Below are 23,247 nucleotides of genomic sequence, written 5' to 3'. Positions count from 1 at the left end.
TGCAATACAAATACCATCCCTGGACATTGTAATTTACAAGAACTCTTTGTAAAGTTACTGTGTATGACCACTGCTATTTGTATCCAGATGCAGAAATGTTTTTCATATATGTTACAGGATGGTGAATGGTACTAAGAGAACTTTATGCAGAAAACAGTATTTTCTGACATATGGGAACGAGTTAATGCCACAGAAAAAATAACCCTAAACCCACCTCTTTAATGAAGGAGAAGGATGGGATAATCCTTACGTGAGCTTTTTGCCAAACCAATGGGGGAAAAAACTAAACTTTGGCTGCGTGCTTAATGGGTAAATTTATCTGATTTGAATTATACAAAATAATAGGTTCATTCTATTCAAGTCTCACCCCAGACCCACCCCCCTTTTCCAGCCCTAGGGGAGGGAGCATTAAATAATGGTCTGTGTAAACTGATGCTCATGCAGTTTGGAGAAGTGCTGCTTGTACAAGTTAAAGCAGGCAGCGAAGAAAGAGCGACCAAATAAAAAGCAGCTGCAGGGGCAAAGTGAACCTTGCCGGAATTAAAAGACATGTCTTTCTTCACGAGAGTTTTGACAATGAAGTGCAAGCAGGCGCTTGAATCCGAGAGGACTCACTTTTACCGTGCGACTTTGGTCAGCAGGTTTCACCAGCTGCCCAAGCTTTCCAGCAGCCAGTCTCTGGAGGTGCAGAATAACTCGGCGGCAGAGAACAAAGGCGAGGAGATGGTGGCAGGCTCGGGGCGCGCCGGGGGGCTGCTGAAGCCCACCCCGCACCGGCTGGGCAGGGTGAAGAGCCTGCACGAAATGCCCGGACCCAACACCTTCTACAATCTCTACGAGTTCTTCTGGAAGGACGGCTTCGGCCGCATTCATGAAATCCAGGTACGGCTCACTCGGCTATTTAATATTCTCCTCACGCCAGGATTACTTAAAACTTCGCTTTTTCCTCCCCTCCCGAAACCCTGGTAGGCCGCCGAGGGAGCGGCACCGCGGCGGGTCGGGGCCGCGCCCGCGCCCGCGCCCCCGCCGCTACGGAAGGGCCGCGGTGCGGGGATCCCGCCGCTCCCTCCGCCCGGCCTCGGCCTCGGCCTCCCGCAGCGCTGCCGGCCTTCAGCAGTTTGTTTCGGCGAGGAGGAGGAGCCGCGCCGCCACCCTGCAAAACAGGAGGGGGTCCCCCCTTTCCCTCGTACGTGGGGCGACTGCCTCGCCGCCGGCTTTCAGCTCTCCCCCCTTCCAAGTTTATGCGTATTTTGAACTTTTAGGTAGGTGCCTTAGACTCAAAAACAACAAAAATCCCATCTTTTTGCACTGGGTTGTTTCACAGGCTTGCAGGGGGCTTATTTAGGGCGGGCAGAGCTGGGGGGACGAGGCCTTTCCTCGGTCCCCGTCCCGCAGCACCCGCCCTGAGGGCGAGGCGGCGCCGGCACCCCGGGCCGGTTCCAGCCGGCACCGCCTCGGTCGTGCCGCGGCTGAGGCGCTGCCGCCTGGGCGGGGCGCGGGGGCTCCCGCCGCTTTCCTTCCTTCGGCCCAGCCCGGCGCGCCTCTGTCGCGGCCAGAGACCGTTTTGTCGCTCCACCCCTCGTTTCTACCCTGGCCTCCCGTTACATAAACACACTCCGCATATATATAGGTTCCCTGAGGGGCCGGTGGGTGCGCCTGGCCCCGCTGCCGTCAGCGCTTGCCGGCCCGCGGCTGCCGCCCCCCCACCCCCCAGCAGGAGGCGGGCTGTTTGAAACCTTCCCGGGGCTGGGGAGGGGGGACGACGGTGGCGGCGGGGCCTGCCCGCCGGCTTGTCCGCCCGCTGCCATGGCAGCCCCGCTGGCTCGCCAGGGCGACGGGAGGGGAGGCGGGAAGCGGGGCCTGGCGGTGGGGTGAGAGGAGGGCGGGCGGCTCCTTACACCTAGCGTATGGCTGCTCTGGAGTACGCGCTGGGGTGGGCGACGGTGAAATAAAACTGTAGCCGGGTGGGGGACTGAGGAGTGTCCGCTGTGGTTTGGGCACCTCCGCTTCTGTGGTGCTCCAGAGGCCGCGGCGTCTCCCCTCCCGCAGCCCCCCCACCCCCCCGGCGGCGGTGGGCGAAGCAGGGTTACCCGCGCATGGCGGGAGTTGGGTGAAAGAGTACCCTTCCCCTCTACAGCCTTTCCTGGGTGTTGGCATGGGCGGTTGTCTCTACCCAAAGATGAAATTTTTTTTGGTCGCTTGGCCAAACACCTGGGTTTAATTCCTGAAAAGTTACAGTGCGTCCCCTGGGGCCCCTTCCCCATGTAGTCCAAGTGATTCTGAAGTGAGCACTTGGATTTGAGGGAGCAAAACAGTGGTTTTCACCCTTTTTCAGTTGGGGGTCTATAACGTTTTCCACTGGGCAGTACAGATCTCTTTGGCAATACCTCAAATCTGGCATTTATTACTTTGCTTTTTCTTAGTGACCTTTCCCAGATCATTAGGAAGGGATTCACGGGCAACCCCAAGAGGTTCACTGCCTGAAAAATCACTGAAATTAAAAAAGAGGGAAACAAAAACAGAAATGGGAAACCAAACAGAACAGGACAGAACTTTAAATGGTTTGAGGATCAAAACTTCAAAGTTAGGATTTACAGAGGGCCTAAAAACACCAGAAAGAGGCAGGAAATGCTTTAAAAAACAACAACAACACCCCAAACCATGTCTGGCTTTGTCCTATTTACCATTAAGGTTTCTAAAAAGAAGTGTTAGGCTCCTCAGTCCATGCTGTTTGACGGCAGCCAAACCAGGCTGCTGATTAATTGCTCCACTTAACTGCGTGCCAACCAAGACACGTGCAGATGAAACTTTGTGATTGCTAAAGCATTTTGTTACATTGTATTTCTTCTTTTCCTCTACCTCTGTGGCGGTGCACTGAATTTGAGAGGCGCCACAGTCTCACAACACTAAAAAAATACTACCATTGGATTCGAGCTTTCACTGTTCTTCCACTGTCAAAATAGTGAAAATTATTCAAATACTAAAAGGAATAACAGACAATCTAAATAGTATATGCTTTTCACTATCACTAGCTGGTACGGAAATTTTCTTCTTTAATTTTATTCATAGAATGGAAGGCGGGAGAAAGGATAAGGAGGACTTGTAATATGATACTGGTTTGTATTCTGTTGAGAGTCTCAAAAATCACTTTACAAATCATTGATGCCCTGTTTGCATACACACTGGATGCAAATAAGCATTAACTGGATCAATAACAGCCTGTTAAATTTAACAATACAGTGAACATCAGGATTGAATTAATTTAAAACCCTTTGGTAACCAGCACAGCTACTTAATGTCCGTCATCTCACACAAATATCTGTATGCTATATGGAGAAGGGGTGGGGAAGCCAAACTCTTTTTCACGAAGGAGGTCCTATTCCAATTTAGCCCTGGCCAAAGCAGTAATGCCTACAGCAATAATGACAAAGGGAAAGTATTATTAGTTTGAAGGGGTTAGACTTCTTTTGTCTCATCAGTGCTATGGGGGTATAAAGAAAATGTGAGGGGGGTGGGTTTGGATGCTGGCAGTTTGAATTTATGATGTGTGCAAGAATGTCTGGTGTGAGAGTGGTATGTGAGACATGGAAGTGTAATATTTTTAAGGTTTTGAACAAGGGAAAGAAAACCTCTGTTGTGATAGAAAATATGGAAGAGAAATTCCGGGCATTTCCTTAAACATGAAGTTGGTCCACCGAACATTGTTCTGTTGAAAGCAAGAGATATCCAAATACCTTGTCCTTGTCTGTTTCTAGTTGAAAACTAATATTTCATTTATGTGATTTGATGGCTTGAGTGAGACTTGATTTAATTTCTGTTGAATTTTGTCCTCCCATGTAAACTTCACCATTGGTGGAAAAAACAAGCTGCTCCATAAATAGCAAAATTTGTTGAACCTGTTTTTCTGTGACTGGTGACCTCTATCCCCCTCAATCCACTGCTTTTTCTGTGCAGCACTTCTCTCCCAGCTCATGCTTTCCTTTAAAGACTCATGCTCTCAATTCTGTCCAAGTTCAGTTTCAGTATCCCTAAAATAGCTCTGGAGCAAGGGATACTTTGGGGTTTGGGAGTGCTTGTTTGTATGTTGGTCTGCATGTGGTGTTTGCTTAGCAGCAGACGATGCAGAAATGATAACAGTTGAGCTCCTACTGTAGCATTTCCCTCATCAGGGTGACTAATATGTTTGCTGTCATTTGAATCCAGATGATGATTTTTGAAAATGGGAATAATATAATTGCAGGAGACCTTTAACTCTCTGTTAAACTTGACTGAAATTGGCCACTGTGTTCCAAAAGTAGTTAAGAAGAGACTGGCAGTGACCACAATTGCACAACTCTTGTTTTATTTGGAAACTAGGCAAAAAGAGTTACATTTTTTTGTATGTGCTTGGTACCATATGCCGAAGAGTCATCTATGTATCTTAAACTTATTTTTGGCAATTAAACAATTCATCTCTGTAACCAAGACTGATTAAAAAAATATTTCTCATAATTTCATCTTAGGTCAACACTAGACTTTCACTAATGTAGTTCTAGCAGACATCTTGGATTTATAGTAACAATAACTCTGTAAGCAGATGTCTTTAGATTAGATGAAACTTTGGTCAGTTTAACTTGTCTTGCTACTTTAATCAGAAATAAAGGCTTTAAAAGTTAAAGTTTTCTTAAATCTAAAGCCCTAATAATATATCTTTAAGAACTCCTTTGCAGTTTTGGTTTTTTTCCCCTAAAATGATGATGTGCCTCTACTGCAATGAATTCCTGGGAGCTGGGTGTTTTCATTTCATGACCATGTCAGAATGAAATTTGTTTAAAATAATCACTAAGATTTCATGGCACAGTGATAACGCAATCTTACTGGCAAACTTCGGGTTTCTTTTTATACATAATTTCATGTTTTCCAGTCTTCTTTCTTAATTGCCTGTTGCTTGCCTCCAGCTTGAATCACACATCTTGTGGATCTAAATAAAACTCACTGCAGGAATAAGACCTCGACTTTTCTACCCTTTTGCAGACTTAATGAATGCCATTCTGAAGTTCACTGCTGATGAAGCTGTCCCAAAATGCAGTTTTGCACTAGGCTGCTATGCTGTCACCGTCCCTGGTTAGGTGTGAGAAACCTAGAGTAGTTTTTTGTAAAGAATAAAATGGTAGAGTAAGTATTTACAAAAGACAGTAGAAGTAAATTATATCTTTGTATTATACTGTTAATTTCACCATCCTATTTACCTCTATGTTCTTAATATTTTCAGGCATTCTTTCTAACCTGTTTGATCTGAAGAGATGTGTTTTTAAGTGCCCCAGGTCCTTTCATCTTCTCAGTATTTGGTTTCACTCACGCTTTGCGCCTTAGAGCTTTGACTCTTTTCAGTCAGAGGTCCTGAGCAGTGTGACTTCTCTGTTGGCCTTGTGGATATTTCACAGTAATGCTTAGAGGCTTTCTCCTGACATTTCAAACCATTCCTTGACTGGAACGTAGGGGATCTATTTCTAGATGTGATCGATTGGTTCACCATGTGAGAAATTGTCTGTTTCCTTTTGTGTTACTTTTCCTGAGTAATACTTTACCTCTGTTTCTCTTTGTTGGTGATATTGTAGCAGAAACACACTCAGGAATATGGAAAGATCTTCAAGTCTCACTTTGGTCCCCAGTTTGTTGTATCCATTGCAGATAGAGATATGGTTGCTCAAGTCCTTCGGGCAGAAGGTAGAGCACCACAAAGAGCTAACATGGAATCTTGGCAGGAATACAGAGACTTACGAGGGAGAGCCACAGGACTTATTTCTGCGTAAGTGTCATTACTCCTTCATTTTCTAAGTTTTCATGTAAAAGTTTAGCGGTTTTCCGAAGGACTGTATAGGTCACCTGGGAATTCAAGCTTTTTTGTGTGGGGAAATTCATATGTCTAGTGGGGGGAAGAGTGTAGGAATTTATGATAAATTGTCCATTCTGCTGTAAATTTTCAAAGGGATGGTAATGATGTGTAGTTTGAATATGGAGTAAGCTACCTTGCATAAAAACATTCTTGACGAATGTGTATGAGCTAGAGACGTCTGAGCTGACTCGCTTACCTGGAAGCAGTATTGCAGAGTATGGCTTACTAACTTCGGCACAACACTGCGCAAATGCGATTTTATTGCTTCAGAACTAGACCGTTGTTTCCAGTTGGCAGCTTGCTGGCTCAGGTTGGCTTTAGCTTTATTGTTGACCAAAGTGCCCCCTCAGCAGATGAATGCAAAGAAGTCGCTATATGATAAATTCACACTGTAGTGCAACCCTGTGTGGATATTTTTGTGAGTTACCTGTTTTTAAAGTTTGCATAAACTAGCCCTGCATGTAGGTGTGGTTAATTGCCACTGGGAACTACTCACAGTCCCCCCTGACATACGATGCTTATTTAGAGGGAAACTTATTTCCTGAGTCATAGACAGTCTGTTTCTTTCGTGGTGGCAAAAAGCATTATGTATTGCACTGCAGACTCGAATCTTAAGCTGCAGTTCAGACTAACCAGTTCCTTGATAATTTGTGAAATGAGGTTTTAAATCAAGAGATAGTCAGAAAATGTCTGTTAAAGAGATTAAATTCTTTTGCTGACCAATAAGTTTCTGTACCTTGCAGCAGCATTGCTCCACGTGAAAGAATTTAATCGGAAATACTTATGTAGCATAAAAGACATATGCATAAAAGACAATTCCCTGTCTTCATAAGGAATTGAAAGATATCCCTGAAACTACTGTTCCCAAATACTCTACTCTCTTGAAGAGTGCAGATGCTACAGTTCAGATTTTTAGTCTTCAGCAGAAAGATTTCAATACGTAGCTCAGCTAAAGGAGAATCTAGCTGTAAAGTGTTCCTCTGTAGCCCGGCCTGCTATCCTATTACTTTTTAGGTTTAGAATTAGGGTAACAGAAAGTGATGTATCAGTAATGGTATTTATGGTACTAGCTCAGATTGTTGATTTGTCAGATCTGTATGTGATACCTTTGGTAATGAAGCACCAGTTATAGGTAAAAGCAATTTTGCAGGCTATCCATTCAAATATTTATTTAATGTAATTTTAATATGAAAAATTTGCAAATTTCTTGGGTTAGCTACTACTAAAATACTAATATAGAGATGCTTGTCAAGTTCAGAATACTGAGTGGACAAGTTGACACTCAGACCAGAGGTTGACTTACAGATGTACATACATGTTGCAACACTGAAATTTAATGAGGATGTGCAATAACTACAGAATAAAAATGTGGGAGCATAATACCAAATATACATTTTCATAATTTTCATTTCACCACTTGCTTTAATTTGAGATGAAAAATCATCAACAGTTTCATTGCTGAGCTCTTACCCTGCTAATGATTGTTAATGAGAATTGTGTATAGACACTATTAATAATTTCTTCTAGGGAGGGGGAACAATGGCTAAAAATGAGAAGTGTACTGAGGCAAAAAATTCTGAAACCCAAAGATGTGGCTGTTTACTCTGAAGGAGTCAATGAAGTTATCACAGACTTAATTAAAAGAATCCACACCCTCAGAAGTCAAGAGGACGATGGGGAAACAGTGACCGATGTTAACAAACTTTTCTTCAAGTATTCAATGGAAGGTAAGCCCAGGCTGTACAACAACTGTAAAGAAAATGGGTGTAAATCTTATAGCTAGGCATTTTTGTCAAATGACTAGTGCCCCATTGTGATTAATCTGAAAAGGGAAGCTTGGAATTCTGCATTTGTTGTCTTCCTACTTAGTGCAGTAGGTATCAGTAGAATTCCTTTGTAGAGTCCAAAGAGGTGATGCCTTGCATCAAGGGACAATTCCTGTGGAAAAGCTGGAATATAGGTAAAATGTAAAATCAAGGCCCTGAACAGTTTCAGTACTCTGTATTTCTAGATTTATTTCTCAAGAATAAGGATGTCAACCTTCTATCAGCGTGACTTCTAAGACATCCTAATTTGACAATGTACTGGCCAAATTCCAGGTGGGGAATCACTGTGTGATGTACCCAAATTCTGTTTGTAGCTCAATGTGGGAAAAGATACTGCTTTCCCCTGCCTACATATGCCAACTCTGGGATTGTTATGCTTGCCTTAAAATCATCTGTCACTGGCTTTAATGAGGGAACACTAAGTGGAACTCCAGCCTGAGCTAGTACAGCATCCGGTGTTCTTATGGAAACCTAATGGCGATTCATATTTCATGCATTCCTTTGCATACAACCTGATCTTGTTATATGTAGTGCCTTCTAAAAACACGGGCACTCTTTCCTGACAGACAGCTGAATAATTTGAGATTTGCAAGACCTTCCGAATCGCTCACCTATGAAGGTGCTGTATCAAATGCCGAGCTGGCTGTTTGGTAAACTAACCTGAGTATGTTCTAGGTTAATAACATCTAAAAATGGCATTCAACTAAGAGTTACCAATTTTATGGAATTTTAAACTCCAACCTTAGAGATTCACTTTAACTGATAGGTTAGTTTAAATTTCTTCACATTATTTTAGATTTTCATTTATAACGTGTGCCTGGCACACATTTATTTCCTATATGAATTAGAGTTTTAATGAACTTCGACTGTCAACTGTTCAGGGGACCAATGTGCAAGATTTTTTTTAAAAGACCATGTCAAGAGCAAAAGAATGCATAAGACCTAGTTGCTGAAAGAGGCACAAGAGAAATAAAAGGTACAGAAAAATATCTTTCCAGGGTGGAAAATTAGGGATTTTAGCAAAATGATTACATGAGATTATTTTGATAATAGAAATACTTTTTGTACTGTATCATGTGATATTTTCATAAAGTGGGTAATAACATCTAGATTTTGGAAGTTGGGAAGAAAAATTGCTAGAAACCCGTGTTCAGAAAGTAGTGAAAAATGGCTTCCTGTCAAACTGAGAGAACATTTTGGCTAACTCCAGTAGGGTGGTTTCTGGCTAAGTTCTGTCTAATATTTAATAATTTGGTATGTTTGTAAAAACTGAGCTGACATTGCAGGGACACTAGTGGACGAGTACTAACGATAAATGGAAGAAACGGTCCCAAGTTGAGAAGAATAATAATTATATAATAAAAATATAATAATTGACTACTTTTCATTGGGGAGGTGGATGGTATTTCTAGTAGGGATCACTGCAATACTGCGGACGAAACATCTGCGGAAATTATAGCAAGTCAGGAACAAGAGACGAGTCAATATTGTCACTTGCAATGGTGTCACACACTTGCTGTTTTTCAGGGCCAGATGGAGTATATTGTGTGCAGTGAAATCACTGTCTAGAGTGCGAATTCTTTATCCACTTGTGTATACTCATTATTCATTTACTACCAGCTCAGGACGAAGAAAGGCATAGTCACTGCTAGAAACTCCTGCATTATCACCAGTTGTCAGAAATGTCTTTGGACTTGTGTGTCCTTGTGTGTTCAGAGGCCAACATGGCAGGCTCAGGATTTGCGGTGCAATGCAAAACACAGCAAACATGCTGGAGGGTGGCTCTGCTACTGCTGGAATTCCTGGCTGTCTTCTTGTGCTGAGCATTATTGACATAGTAGCCACTATCTCACTACAATATTTAGCTGGGATTTTCTACTGTGTTTTAAATTTCTATTTTATCTGCTCACAACTGCAGTAATAATAACTAGGCATTTTTTTGGAAGGTAGTTCCATTATCTTAGTGTTATAATTCCTTAAATTATTAATATGTATATATCATGTGTATAGCAAATTCTTTGATTTTGTATGTGCAGGTGTGGCAACTATTCTGTATGAATGCCGGTTGGGCTGCCTGGAAAACAACATCCCACAGCAGACTGCTGAATATATTGAGGCTCTGGAGTTGATGTTTAGTATGTTTAAGACCACTATGTATGCAGGTGCTATTCCCAAATGGCTTCGTCCACTTATTCCAAAACCCTGGAGAGAGTTCTGCAGATCCTGGGATGGACTCTTCAAATTTAGTAAGATTTAGTAGTAGAAAAGCTCAACTGTATTTCTGCAGGTTCTGTGTGTGTTTGAACAGGACTTGCTGCATTTCTCTTCTAAAATTGTAAGACATTGTGGCAGAAATAAGTTTCATATTAAACTCAGACTGGCTAAAGGAACCATTCTAGAAAATTACTGAAAAAGAATTTTACCAGTGCATTTTAAATATTCTCCTATTTTATACTGCTGTTTCTTTACTTTTCTTCATCTGTTTTCAGCTCTCAGTCCTCACTCCAGATCCGAGTTCTTTGCCAAGGCTTTATCTTAAGCCACTCAAAATTTGATGAGGGTGGTTTTGTTGACTTCAGCAAGTTTTCAGTCAGGCACTCTGAGAAATAATCACCACTAAAACTGACTAGAAAGTTAAAAAATGAGACTCTAGCAATTAATTAAACTCTTTGTGAAGTTTATATATACACATACAAGCATGTAAGTTGACATAGAAGTACGCTGCTGTACTACAACATGGTTTTTTGTGAATAAAGCTTTTCAGGCTACTTCATCAATGAGGTTTCATGTAAGAAGAAGGAGTTGTCTTTGCAATGTATTTTTTTTAATATTCTGGAGTGTTTAAAAAAACCTTGAACCCTTTTTCCCTCTCTAAAATTAGAAAGCTGCATTAATTTTTAATTTATTTTATTAGCACTATTTATCTAGGTAGGTCTGTGTACATCATCTTTAGAGTAGATTCTTTAGTTTCTTAACTTTTAATACACTTAATTTTAATATGTAATGATCTGTACCTATAGTAGGCATTAGGGAATCCATTTAATGCTGATACAGGTGTGTTTTCTGTGAAACACCTACTTTTTCACACTGCCACTTTTAAATTATTTCCCCTGATAATGCTCTTTTCCCTTTTGTGGGTTAAAAACAACAGCAGACTTCAGCTTTATCCTAACAGCAGCTGAAAAACAGTTTTTGAGGAATTTCTTCTGTTTGAAACTTGTTACGCTGTTTCTTTGTTTAATCCCTTTGTGAAGGAGGAATGAAATGGTGAGAATCACTGTGTGATGTGTTCGTGTACATTTCATAACAGAAGGTGTTGATTCTGGGGTGGGGTTTGTAAGCTTGTTTTGTGAGGCATTAACTTTCTGAGTTTTCCTCCTTTTAAAGCCCTCATTTCACTGAAGGTTCTGTTTGTAGTCACCGAAGTATAAATGGGACTGTGGGTAAAATTGCTCAAAATGTCATTCACTGAAGTTTTTCAGTTTTTGTTACTACCTGATGCTCCTCGTCTTTGTCCTCAGTGTGATTCAGTTCTGTGGCTTTGACATTCTGGTTGCTGCTAACATCTTGTGGCAGCCGCTGTGAGCTGGCTTGCAGCATGCTCTGCAGAGTTCACCACTTCTTGCAGAGTCATCAGAAAACAAGCCAGGTGGGCGTAAAAACTTGAACGTGAGCTTCCTTCGCTCTCAGTCAGAAACTAGTCTCTTGTGCCTTTCCTTGTGCTCAGCATTCTCATGCTGTGAGCTACCAAGGTTCCTGTCAGCTCTGTCTTTCCTTGCCATGAGGGCTCAAGGACCTCCACCACCACTCTATTATCTTTTCCCTGACACAATAGATTCACATTTTGTATGTTTATGGCTGTGCAGTGACACTTCAGTAAGTGTCATTACTGAATAGAACCAGCAGAAAAATAAAAATGGAGGCTTAACAATTTTTTTTTAATCCCAAAGGTCAAATTCATGTCGACAACAAATTGAAGGCTATTCAGTCTCAGCTGGACCAAGGAGAAGTAGTAAATGGTGGGCTACTCACATACCTCCTACTGAGTAAGGAACTTACTTTGGAAGAGATCTATGCCAATATGACTGAAATGCTTCTGGCAGGAGTTGACACAGTAAGCTTGTAATAATTTTTCTTGCGCATGATTGTTTTTGTAAACCAGTACCATTTGCAGCTATCTTCAGGATGGAATATGTTGTTTATAAGGACATAATTTGTGATACATTTAAGTCATTACATCTTTAAAATGGTAGAAAATACAGCACTGTATAATCTCTGCTAGAATGAGGTCAGTGTTGCTCTCTTCTAGTTGTGGTTTACAGGAACCCATCATTTGGGAGTCAGTTCTGCAGTTTATTAAACTGATAAAAAAGCGACTGTCTCTACTTTTAGCTTGAATTTCATATATTTTCTTTGACTAGTCTGAATATCAGGTTGGTATTTGTGCTTCTTTAGGTAGACCACAATAGAAAATGCTGCTGAATGTTAGTGTGAAAAAATTGATCAATAAACTCAAATGTAGATTTTGGTAAAGGATTTTTATATATAGCTAAATCAACTGGGACACACATTATGGATCAGATACCTGGTTTGTGCCGAAGTCCGTTAGGAGGGAGGTGTTAGGCCAGAGCTAACGTAGGTAAGGCATGAGTTCATCGCCCATGCTCGTGCTGGCGATGTACAGTCTGAGGCAAAGAGCTGTGGTGATGGAGCTCAGCATTCATGAGGTTAGCCTATGAGGTATGAGTGAAGCATTTTAAGTGGCTATCTTTCCTTATTCTTCTGATTTGTCATCTAGAGCACTGGAAGAAACATTAAGGTGTATATATCTTACCCTCCTTTCATTCCTACCATGTGAAGTCAGCGTAGCTTAGTATTGACTGCAGCATGACAATCAGAAGAATAAGAAAAGATAAAAATGAGTTATTGTATTGTATATGCAATATATATGAAGCTATTTAGAATATCAATGAACACTATTATTGTAAATGAGCAATTTTTAAAAAGAAATCTGGATGAATTTGATAAAGAAAGTGCTATGTAGGACTGTGTTTAATAGTCTTCCAGTAGAAAAGATCAAAATAAATAAAAACGTAAAGTAGCTGTAAAGTAAAAAAGCCTCTCTGGATAATTGAATTCAGATTTTTTTGATTTAAGAAAGTTTGTAAGGTTTCTAAAGAAAACAAAACAAAACAACAACAGGTTTTTTTCACAATGCTTTTGAATTCCAAAGTAAGGAGCATATGTAAAGCCTATTTCTATACTGAGGATTATTCCACTGGTTAAATATCCCAAGGTCTTATTGATTAGAGAGTTACTTATCCAATTCATTTTCTAATCTTTCAGACCCTTAATTTTCCATTTTTAGTGTGTGAGAGAGTTTTCATTAACCTAAAAGGACAGTGTTCAAGTTTATGCCAACAAACGATTCTCTTTCTGTTTGACTCAGCCTTCTCAGCTGTCAACAATCATTTTGTGACAGGATGGTACTTCTGATCTCCTCATTTCCAAGTACAAGACAGAAACTGAGGGAGCCTTTTTTCCCCTACTGCTGTCTCTTCAGATCTCAAAAGGAAAGCGGTTTAGAGAATTATAAAAGCTTTCAACAAAATTGTTAGCCAGCTTTTGGTTACAAAGCATTTTGGCCGTCCCTGGAACAGTGCTAATTTTTAAGAGGTTATGAAGGAGCTGGGAGCCTGGGAAGAAACAGTGTTTATATTAGAGAAGTTCTGTGTACAGCTGGTGCAATTGCCAGCTCCTCTGAGCACTGAGAGGAGTTAGGGCAGGGTTGCATTTTAGCAGGGACAGCCACTCAGTATCACAAGAAGGAAAAATAAAGGTTCTGAGTGATACTTCTAGCATCAGTTTGACAACAAGACTTGAAAGGTCACCATCATTATGAATTTGTTTCCTGTGAAATGTTTTTGCTGGGAATATTGCAAACTGTTAACTTAATCCATTGCTGGTTAGAGTCTTTATGTTTCGGTATTGTTTATGTAGTTTTGTTTGCATTTGGGTTTTTTGTTGCTTTTTAATACTTTGCTGGGAAAATATCAGCATGGGTTGTTTTGATGTGTGGGGAATTTTTAGATGGAAAAGGGATGAAGGAGGGGATGGTGAAGTCTGACAACATCCCATTGAGTCCAGATGTGAATCATTGCCAGTCTCTTTTATAACTTTAAACATATAAAACACAGAGTTGAAAACTGATTGTTTTTCTTGGCTTGAAATTATTTTTAATCTAATCTTGTTGGACTTGATGATGATGGTTGTGGTTTCTTCCTTAGACTTCTTTTACTTTGTCCTGGGCAACATACTTGTTGGCAAAGCACCCTGAGGTTCAACAACGAGTTTATGAGGAAATAGTCAATAAGCTGGGGAAAGACCAAGTTCCAGTTGCTCATGATGTTATAAAATTGCCTTTGATTAGAGCTGTGCTGAAAGAAACCTTGAGGTAAGTGGCAGAGAACTGAAATCATTAATTAAAAAATTTAATTTTGTGTATTTATAATGGATTTTGAGTCCATGCTAACATTTGTATTTAGTTGTTATTACTGCTGTTTGCTGCTTCTGCTCTTATTTATTGTAGCCAAGCACTGAAATATGATCATTTATATAATGTTTTTAAGTATGGTAGAAGTAGTATCACATATGTGGGAGATGTCTGTTAAGGTAGGTAATTGAAAGCTGGATTTTTGCCTTGTAAATATTAGTCTGTATGATGGACTGTAACAACCTCCTCACCCACACGCTACTGGGAAGTGGTACTTTGCAGTGCCACTACAATCGTTTTAAGCTTATTGTCTTAAACTGAAGGCATGTGACATGCTTTTTTTCACATGTTTGTACCAAATGTTCATAGTGAAGTGAGGGGGGTAAAAGGATTTTAGAGAAGGCATCAACAAGGCTTTTTCAGCTCCCAGTAGTGCTAAAACATCTCCAGCTTGACCAACTGGTTGCATGTTTGTACATGTGTAAAGTAAATAAATATATAGACCAAATAGCTCAACTTCCAATTCCTAGTAAATTACTTTTCTCAGATCTTAATCATATTCTCACAGGTGATTCAAGGTCTTTGAATCCTCAAGGTGTTCTGGACTTCTGAAAAACCTTTTTGCTGTGAATGCATATTGCATTCATATTGCATATTTGTGAATGCAAATTGGAATCTAAACTTTTAAAGTTGTATTAGTTACTACTGTTGCACTTCTCATCAATACTTGTCTCTAGGTTATATCCAGTATTGCCAGGAAATGGAAGAGTGACCCAGAAAGACTTGATTGTTGGAGGATACTTTATACCTAAAGGGGTAGGTTCTATTGCAGTCATCTGCAGAAAGCAGAGTTTAATTTTTGTGTATGAAATGTGATTTGTTACAACGAATATACACTTCATTGATTTTAAAAGATTTCACCAAGCTAGAGCATTAAGAGGAAAGTATTTCAATAATACCTGTTTGTATGACAAAACTGGATTTTATAATTGACTTGTTGTTGTTGGGTTTTTTTAGATTTGTGTCCTCACCTGCTAATAACATTTACCATCACTTGTTCTTAATATTCTTGAGGGTGGAGTCTATTGATAACATCTCTGTGCAATGTTACAATTTGATTTAAAAAAATTCATTATTCTTGCAGTTTGCTAATTCTTTGCCTGTTAATTCCCTTTATAGGAAGAGTTTAACTTCCTTTTTAAATTATGAATCTTTCCTTTATACTAGTCAAAGATTACACAGAGATCATGGCAGAACTGTATTGCTCTATTTTAAATGACAGCACTTCTGTGTTAGAGCAACGTAGCTTTAAAACAGTTAGGATTCTTAATTCTTAATACACATATTTAAATATTATTCCAAACACATCCCCCACCCCAACCTGTTTTATTTGGAAACATCATCACATCAATTATTGATGGGATTTTTTCCTGAGGTGGGGTTTTTTTCCTTCCCGTCCTGTTTTTTCCCTTTCCATTATCTTGTATCTCTCTTCTCCCTTTGTCGCTTATCTTTCTGAGACAATTTCCGATACTTGTGACTTTTGTTCCCATCTGCTTCCCCGCTGCATCTTCTCTAATATATCCAGCAATATTTAAAACAATTTGAAGATTATTTAATTTGACCACTTGAGGAAGGGGTCTGATTTTCCTAGGTATCCTTTATTCTTCTAGAATTACTCAAAGGTACTTATTTTTTATCACCTCATATTGCAGTAATTAGAAATGTTTTTTTATTTTGTTATGTGTACTGGGATTGGCTAAATATAAATATTTATTTCCTCAGACGCAGCTGGCACTTTGTCATTATACTACTTCATACAATGAAGAAAATTTCTCGATGGCAAATGAGTTTCGACCTGAGCGCTGGCTGAGGAAAGATAATTTGGACAGAGTAGACAATTTTGGTTCCATCCCCTTTGGTTATGGCATTCGAAGTTGTATAGGAAAAAGAATTGCAGAACTGGAAATTCATCTTGCACTGATTCAGGTTAGAACTATGTGACAGTATTACATGAAGAAAAATGTATTGGTATGATTCTTTTCTATGCATACCTTTTCTGGATATCTTCCAGTGCACAAAAACTTTATTTTGGAGTGTTGTCTAGCATATTCATCCTGCAAAGGCTTAAAAAATTGAAAATAAACATGCTTGAAATGTATCATGTTAGTTAAACTACATTGCAGAAGAAGAATTCTTTATAGTACAAATGAAGTAAAACTAAAGGTAAGATTGTTAAGGAAATATATGGATTTAGTACAGAAGGTTTTTGTAAGCAAATTGGAAATCTTAATGTATACTAGAATGGTTACCTGCTCAGCTTCAGTATTTTAGTCACCAAAAAATCAGTACTTAGAAAGTTATAGAAAAGTTTTTATATCCTCGTACTGACTACAGTTATGACAAATAGTAGAATTTTTCTATGTTCTGTGGTTTTCCATCCCTTCTTTTTCTTTCTTCCAACTTTATTACCATTTTAGATATACATAATTTATAGTTATGTAAGTAGTTAGTACATATTGTTTTCCATTGCTTCATATCATAACGAAAGCTTTCCCAACAGCTGCTACGTTTTCTATCATTTACAAGACACCCTTAACTCAAATACTGAGCTCAGATTGTGCAATCAAAACTCAAATATTTCAAAATTATTTATAGTTACTTAACTATAAAAATATTTAGACCCATTATATGTATTCAAAGCAAAGCTTGACTGAATTTGTCTTAATTTCCTTAAGTAAACTCCTAGAGCAGTCTGAGCAATTAGGTTCTGTCTTTCAGAACTCAGAGTAAGATAGCTCTCAGGGGGCTGGATAAAACAAACATGCTCGCACCTTGTTGAAAAGGAGGATCAAGGAAGTAATAGAGAGCCAGCTTTTGTTTTCTGTAAAGAAACTAGAACAAAATAGCACACAACCTATTTCCAAGCATCGAGATGATATTTAGGTGGTTTAAAAATAGAAACACATGAAGCATGGAGCTGATCAAAGAGAAATTGGTTCAGACCAGTCTGATTTCTTTCGTTAACTTGATCATTCACCTAATGTGGTGGATATAAAATAAATCATGTGTTCTGACTTCAGGAAGTAATATTCTCACAATTAAATTAATAAAATTTGTTCCAGATGGATGTACCTATAAAATGCATGCACAACAGGTTGGAAAAAGAAATAGCTGAAGGCAGTAGCTCTCAAATATTTGCTGTTGAACTAGGAAAGTGTTTAATTAATTTTCTCTAAGAGTCTGTCCTGCATTTGTTTTAAGATGGTATTTTCATTAACAGTGAAAATGATGGATTAGAGAATACTTCTAGAGTTTGCATAGGATACAAAGCTGTCATTAATTCAGTTAAAATCAGAGGATATGAATAAAGCGTTATGAAAAAATGGAGAAACGTTCCAGAATCAACACAAAATTGTTCACTAAGGACAGTTGCAAGTTACTGCTCTTGAGGAGAAAACAAATGCATACATACAAATTGCTGACCAGCTGGCTGGGTAATTAGTACCAAAGAAACAGATTGGAGTGATACAGTAAAAAATTGGTCAACAATAATGATGCTAATTCTGACAAGGCACTGTAATTCTTAGGTATATTAAAAGTATTAACAAGCATGTTATATGTCAGAAAGAGGAGCTAAATTAATCAGTCTTACCAAACACTGGTGAACCCTCAGCTAGAGAATGATACGCAACCAACCCTGCGTGCTGCATTTTGAGGATAATACAGTCAAATTAGAGGAAATTTGCAAGACAGACAGAGTAACAAGAATGAGACATTTGAAAAAGAAGAATGAGATGAAAATTTGATCAAACATCTAACACTGAAAAGGTATAGGAAAATAATGCATTGTTCATCATGTTTACTAGGAGAAGGATAAGAGAAGATTGCTTAGTTTGTAGGAAAAGGTGTCTGAGATCTAATGTTAGGAAAAGTTGAGGATGTTGTGGTATTTCCTTCCTGAAGGTTTAAAAATAGATAGCTGAAGTATTCTGTGCTCAGCTTCAAAACAGGTGAGATAAATTTCTTGAAGTTTCTTTTAGCCCACAATTTCTGTGATTTAGGTTTGCAAATGATTCTCACAGTTTCATTTAGCATATGGAAATAGATGTTTAATGTGTAGGGAACCTATGTGATTGAATTATAGTGGTTCTGTTCAGGAGAAGTTCTAAATATTTGACTCCTTGAATTATGATTGTTTCCCCTGATGCACTGGACAGTTGCTGTCTCTTGTTTGTTTTGTTTCCTTCTGCCTAGGAAGAGTAACGTGTGCAATGGGATTAGGAATCTCTCATTGCCTTGTTTTGTAATTGCATGTATTGATTTTTATTGGGGGCAACCTCTTTAGCAGGCCTATTTTGACAGGACAAGGGGTAATGGTTTTAAACAAAAGGACGGTAGATTTAGACTGGAAATAAGGAAAAAAATTTTCACTATGAGTGTGGTGAAACACAGGCACAGGTTGCCCAGAGAGGTGGAAGATGCCCCATCCCTGGAAACATTCAAGGTCAGGTTGGACGGGGCTCTGAGCAACCTGAGCTAGTTGAACATGTCCCTGCTCACTGCAGGGGGGGTGGACTAGATGGCCTCTAAAGGTATCTTCTGACCCGAACCATTCTATGATTCTATTTCAAAGGAATTGAAATCAAAAACAGAGAGAACTCACGAGGTTTGAAAGAAAGAGTCCTTAGTTTCTTTGGTAGGTCAGATTTTTTTAATCTAGTTGTGTGGAAATTTTTCAGAAAGGACTGGCTTGGTCCTCCGTCAATCAGAGGAGGAAGATTTTTAACTATAAACTTCACCTTGTAACAACTATATTTTCTTTCCTCTGTGGGAATCATGGCGCTTAGACTCCACAGAACTGACAACAGAAACTTTGGAACAGTCTTTTATATTCTCTTTTCTGAAGTCTAATCTTCATCTGTAATTTTGCACCTTTTCTAATACCTGTCCTGTTTATCTTCACAGTTGCTTCAGAATTTTGAGATCAAAATTTCTCCCAAAACCAAACCGGTTCATGCCAAAACCCATGGACTTTTGACTCCTGGAAACTCCATCAATGTGAAATTTTCTGACAGAAAGTGAGACTCAGACGTTTTGGAAATACTTGTGTGATTTTCATGGGAACAGACTTGCCTCTTATGGATGTTTAATCGCGTTTGTTCTCTGGTTTGTAGGTATTTGGTAAAATGATCAAGCGTTGTGTTCTGCCTTAGTTCTAGCAGTACATAAGAGAAATTACCTCTTGTATGATAGATAATTACACATATGAAAATAAATACTGAAAAGATTCCTTCTTGCACTGGGAATCTCCCTTTATCTGGAAAGATTTCTAGTAATAACAACACATGCATTGAAAAAAAACAAAATTAAATTCAGACATGTCGGTATCATTCAGTGGTTTTGTTACACTGCTTTGTCATTAAAGTCAACTACTCAGTGAGTCTATTTGAGACCAAGAGGATTATTATATAAGACGTGATAATTAACTGCATTTATGAGTGTTTTCCTGTTTCTTGTCCTCCAGTGTTTTTTTAAGTTTCCACCTAACATTGAAATTATGAGATCATTTTTCTCTTCTCTGTAAAAACATTTACTCTGTGTGTGTTAAAAATTAATACAGTAGTATGAAAAGTAAAGACAGAAAAAATACAATTTTTCACTTTCTTTAGACTTGAAATACAGCCAAACGTAATGCCCATAAAATGTTTCTATATCATTAAATAAAAATTAAATGTCTTCAAAACAAAACAAAACAACCCATTTAAACATCACATTGTAAAGTTATGAACCCAGGATTGTCCTCATCACCAAAGCATAAGCTGAGTGGAATAGCACAAGCCACTTTCACTGTTCTAGCTAATATTATGCCAAAACCAAATGTAAATAATAAAAATGACGTAGTTGTTACATTTTTATCATTTAACTAAAATACTACGATTAACTATCTTCACAGTTCTTCAACAGTAAGAACTGGAAACTTCCTGTTGTAACATTCTGAACCCGTAGGCAGGTGCACTGTTGCCTTCCGTAGGATGGAAATGTGACTACCGAAGTATTTGGAGATTTTTTACTATCTGTTGTGTAATACATTGAAGAGTGGACACCTGAAAGGGGTTTTTAATTATTATTTTATTTTTCCTATGACAACTAACAGAAAAGTCTCTCTTGCACGATACTTTAGATAACTTTAGTATCACTGCACTAACCTTACGTCCTCATTTTTGAGAGAAACCTTATACCTTGGAACTGTGTTGTGCCTTGAAAAACACTCAAACCTGCATATCCTAATATGAAATTAACTATGTAATTATGTGTAGTTAACTCTTTACATGTCAGGCTCTGACTTGTTTGTGAGGTAGTTTATGTACTAATAATAGTAAACTTTTCAGATATATGCAGAGTTAGAAAAAACTTGTTCAATTCAGTTTTTAAAATGAGAACATTTTTCTTTGCTCATTTAGCTATAAGAAGTCCAAGACAGGTTACAAATTAAATAACACACTGTTGTTTTAATGGTGTACATGAAATTCCACACAGCTAACTACTACAGTTACCCTGTTTTAGTATTTTGGTTGCTTTTTTGTAGTGCCTTTTCAAGGTCTTTATGAAAGAAAAAAAATCTCCTTTATATGGATCTCATATATAAAATAATAACACTAAACAAAATTGATCTGATCTGTGAGAAGATTGTTCATCTGATGACTTTAAAATGTTAATCCTGTATTGAGCCATATATATGTACTAATAGAAAAACAGGTAATTTGTGGAGGGTTTTTTCCTTGAATGGGCTTGCCTTCTGATGCTGTTTTGCAGGGCTTCATATGATTCCCCTTTTTTTTTCTTTCCCATTGTTATTTCCAATTGTCCCCACCTTAAATAGAAGGAAAAGATCTTTATTTGCCAGAGCCAACTGACATCCCAAAGGTTTTGCAGAGGTCTCTTTAAAAGTCTGTGGATTTGACTCCATTATTCTGCCTGGTTTTGTTGACTTGGGGACCAAAGCGCCCAATCCTTGAATCCAAATTTGGATTCTGTATGGTGCCCTCCTTTTGCATCATCACAGCATCATTAGAAGCACTGCCATTGCTATATTGCAGTACATTTGCTACCTGGTGTCAGTCCCTAAGTAATGCATCACTGTAGAAGAGGGAGAAGGTTCTAAAATGCTCTTTAAAGCATTTGAATCTTTTCATGAAAACAGAAAGCCTGTGATTTGTTTTAATAGAGCATCTATCTATGTAAGTTGACTTTTATACATAATAAAATATTTGTACAGAATTTATAAGTCCTTGTTCTCATTTTAATTGCTATTTATTATTGCATTGTCTTTAGCATCTTAAGAGTTTTTAACTTGTTGGATAGAACTGGAAGATTCACTGCTACATGGGAAATTACTAGTTCAGCTAGAAAAGATCGGGATTCATGCAAGAATTTAAGGTGCGTAATGACCTGGCTGAATGACAGATAATATTATATTAAGAGTACTGTCATTCTGGAGGAAAGTTACTGGCAAAGTTACTCACGAAATACCCTAGGACTGATTGTAATGTAGTGTTTTCATTAATGATAGTTGCTTAATACATAGAAGAATATTAATGATATAAAGAATGAAGGCATAGAGTATAAAAAAAACAACAAACAAAACCCAACCCAGAATGTAATGGAGATGGGAAGGAATTCAATAGCGAAAGTTATGTATGTAGGGAATAAAACTAATTTATTTGGGGAGCTTGCCTGTTGAAAATGAAATGTGTTGAGGAAGACCTAGGTCTTTCCAGATGACTAGAAATGGCAAGAGTGTTGGAATAATGGAAAATACAGCCTAGAATGTATGAGATGAAGAATCTATGATAGAGATTGGGGAAGAATAGGTGAGACTGCATCTCAAGTGCGATGTACAGTGTGGTTACGTGTTCAAGAGAAGTGGAGTTTGATTTGAACAGGTAAGGCAACTACTAGGATTACCAGGTTATTAAAGTTTCTGTGAGTGGAGAAAGGGTTATACTACAATGCTTTTCGCTCTGCCTCCCTGCGATTTAAGCAGACCGCAAGCTTTCACATCCAGCCCTGGCATACCTGGAAGCTATGTAACCATGGGCTTAGGAGAACTTGTTTCTTTGGACTCAAAACTGTGCTGGCTTGATTGTGCTCCTTCCAGTTGGATTAGATAGCAGGTAGCGAAAACATGGATGTCTGCAAAAGACTAAATGCATCCTCAAAAATATTCATGTAGTTAGTCTAGAAAAGTGAATATTGAGAGAGGAGATAAATGTTCTCTTCAAAATACCTTCAAGTTAAGGAGTTTAATCTTTAAGGTAAAGGGCAATGCTTGCCCAAAACAAATACCGCCAGCTAGCAAGAATAAACTGGTGTAGAAAGTTTCAAGCCATCAGGAGAATGAGAGTTTAGAATAAATTTACTGTGAGAAACTGTGAAGACAAAACCAAAAAATCTCCAACCAGCCATGAAATGATGGAACATGGGAAAAAGAATTCTATAAAGTGATTGTTTAATTGGAATCACTGTATTCAGTCAGCCTGTTCTCTGTTTTTTCTTACTCTGTTGTAAATACGTAGGCGTGGAAGGAATCTATGAGGTCAATGGTGAAGTAGTCACAGCCTCAGCACAGTTGTATGCCAGTGGTGAATGAAACCTATGGGCTCCTTAAATACCCCAGCATTGATGTAGCTGTGAAGATGGAGAATAGCATGCCTGGCAGCTGGGAACATGAGAGAAGTAGGCATTGGGGATGCATTTGGAGCTATAAACAGAGGAATTGTACTATCATGCACAGGACTGGGGAAGGGGAGTAGGAGGGCCATGCAGAGTGGAGGCTTTGGGGCTATACCAGATGCATAATCTATGAAAGCGTAGGTGAGATCAAAGTTAAGGAACTGGAGAGGTGAGCTGTGGACTGCATGTAGGATGGGGGAGGACGAGAGAAGTGGGGTGAGGCAAGAGCAGTTTGGGCGCCTGCTATGTGTGTGCTATTTGCACTATATATCAAAAACAAAGCCACTACTATTTTTGATCATTGAGTTTTTTCCTTC

The 23,247-nt window shown here is 38.9% G+C and overlaps 1 protein-coding gene across 1 annotated transcript; it reads left to right on the top strand.

Moving 5' to 3' along the window:
* The first annotated feature begins 399 nt into the window (after window positions 1–399).
* LOC104049209 (cytochrome P450 27C1) lies at window positions 400–21,475 on the top strand. Its single transcript, XM_064451291.1, has 9 exons — window positions 400–882; window positions 5,598–5,788; window positions 7,403–7,602; window positions 9,738–9,947; window positions 11,652–11,815; window positions 13,989–14,155; window positions 14,932–15,010; window positions 15,980–16,183; window positions 19,163–21,475. Exons 1-9 carry the CDS (start codon window positions 550–552, stop codon window positions 19,277–19,279), a joined length of 1,665 nt encoding a protein of 554 aa, XP_064307361.1. The 5' UTR covers window positions 400–549; the 3' UTR covers window positions 19,280–21,475.
* Window positions 21,476–23,247: the final 1,772 nt, after the last annotated feature.

The sequence above is a fragment of the Phalacrocorax carbo genome, chromosome 5 (assembly GCF_963921805.1).
Source record: "Phalacrocorax carbo chromosome 5, bPhaCar2.1, whole genome shotgun sequence".
Taxonomy (NCBI): Eukaryota; Metazoa; Chordata; class Aves; order Suliformes; family Phalacrocoracidae; genus Phalacrocorax; species Phalacrocorax carbo.
This window is presented reverse-complemented; position numbering and strand designations above follow the sequence as displayed.

Coding starts and splice junctions, on each gene's coding strand:
- LOC104049209 (XM_064451291.1), top strand. CDS start 550: ATGTCTTTCTTCACGAGAGTTTTGACAATGAAGTGCAAGCAGGCGCTT. Junction 9,948..11,651: donor GGATGGACTCTTCAAATTTA/GTAAGATTTAGT, acceptor TTAATCCCAAAG/GTCAAATTCATGTCGACAAC. Junction 14,156..14,931: donor GTGCTGAAAGAAACCTTGAG/GTAAGTGGCAGA, acceptor ACTTGTCTCTAG/GTTATATCCAGTATTGCCAG.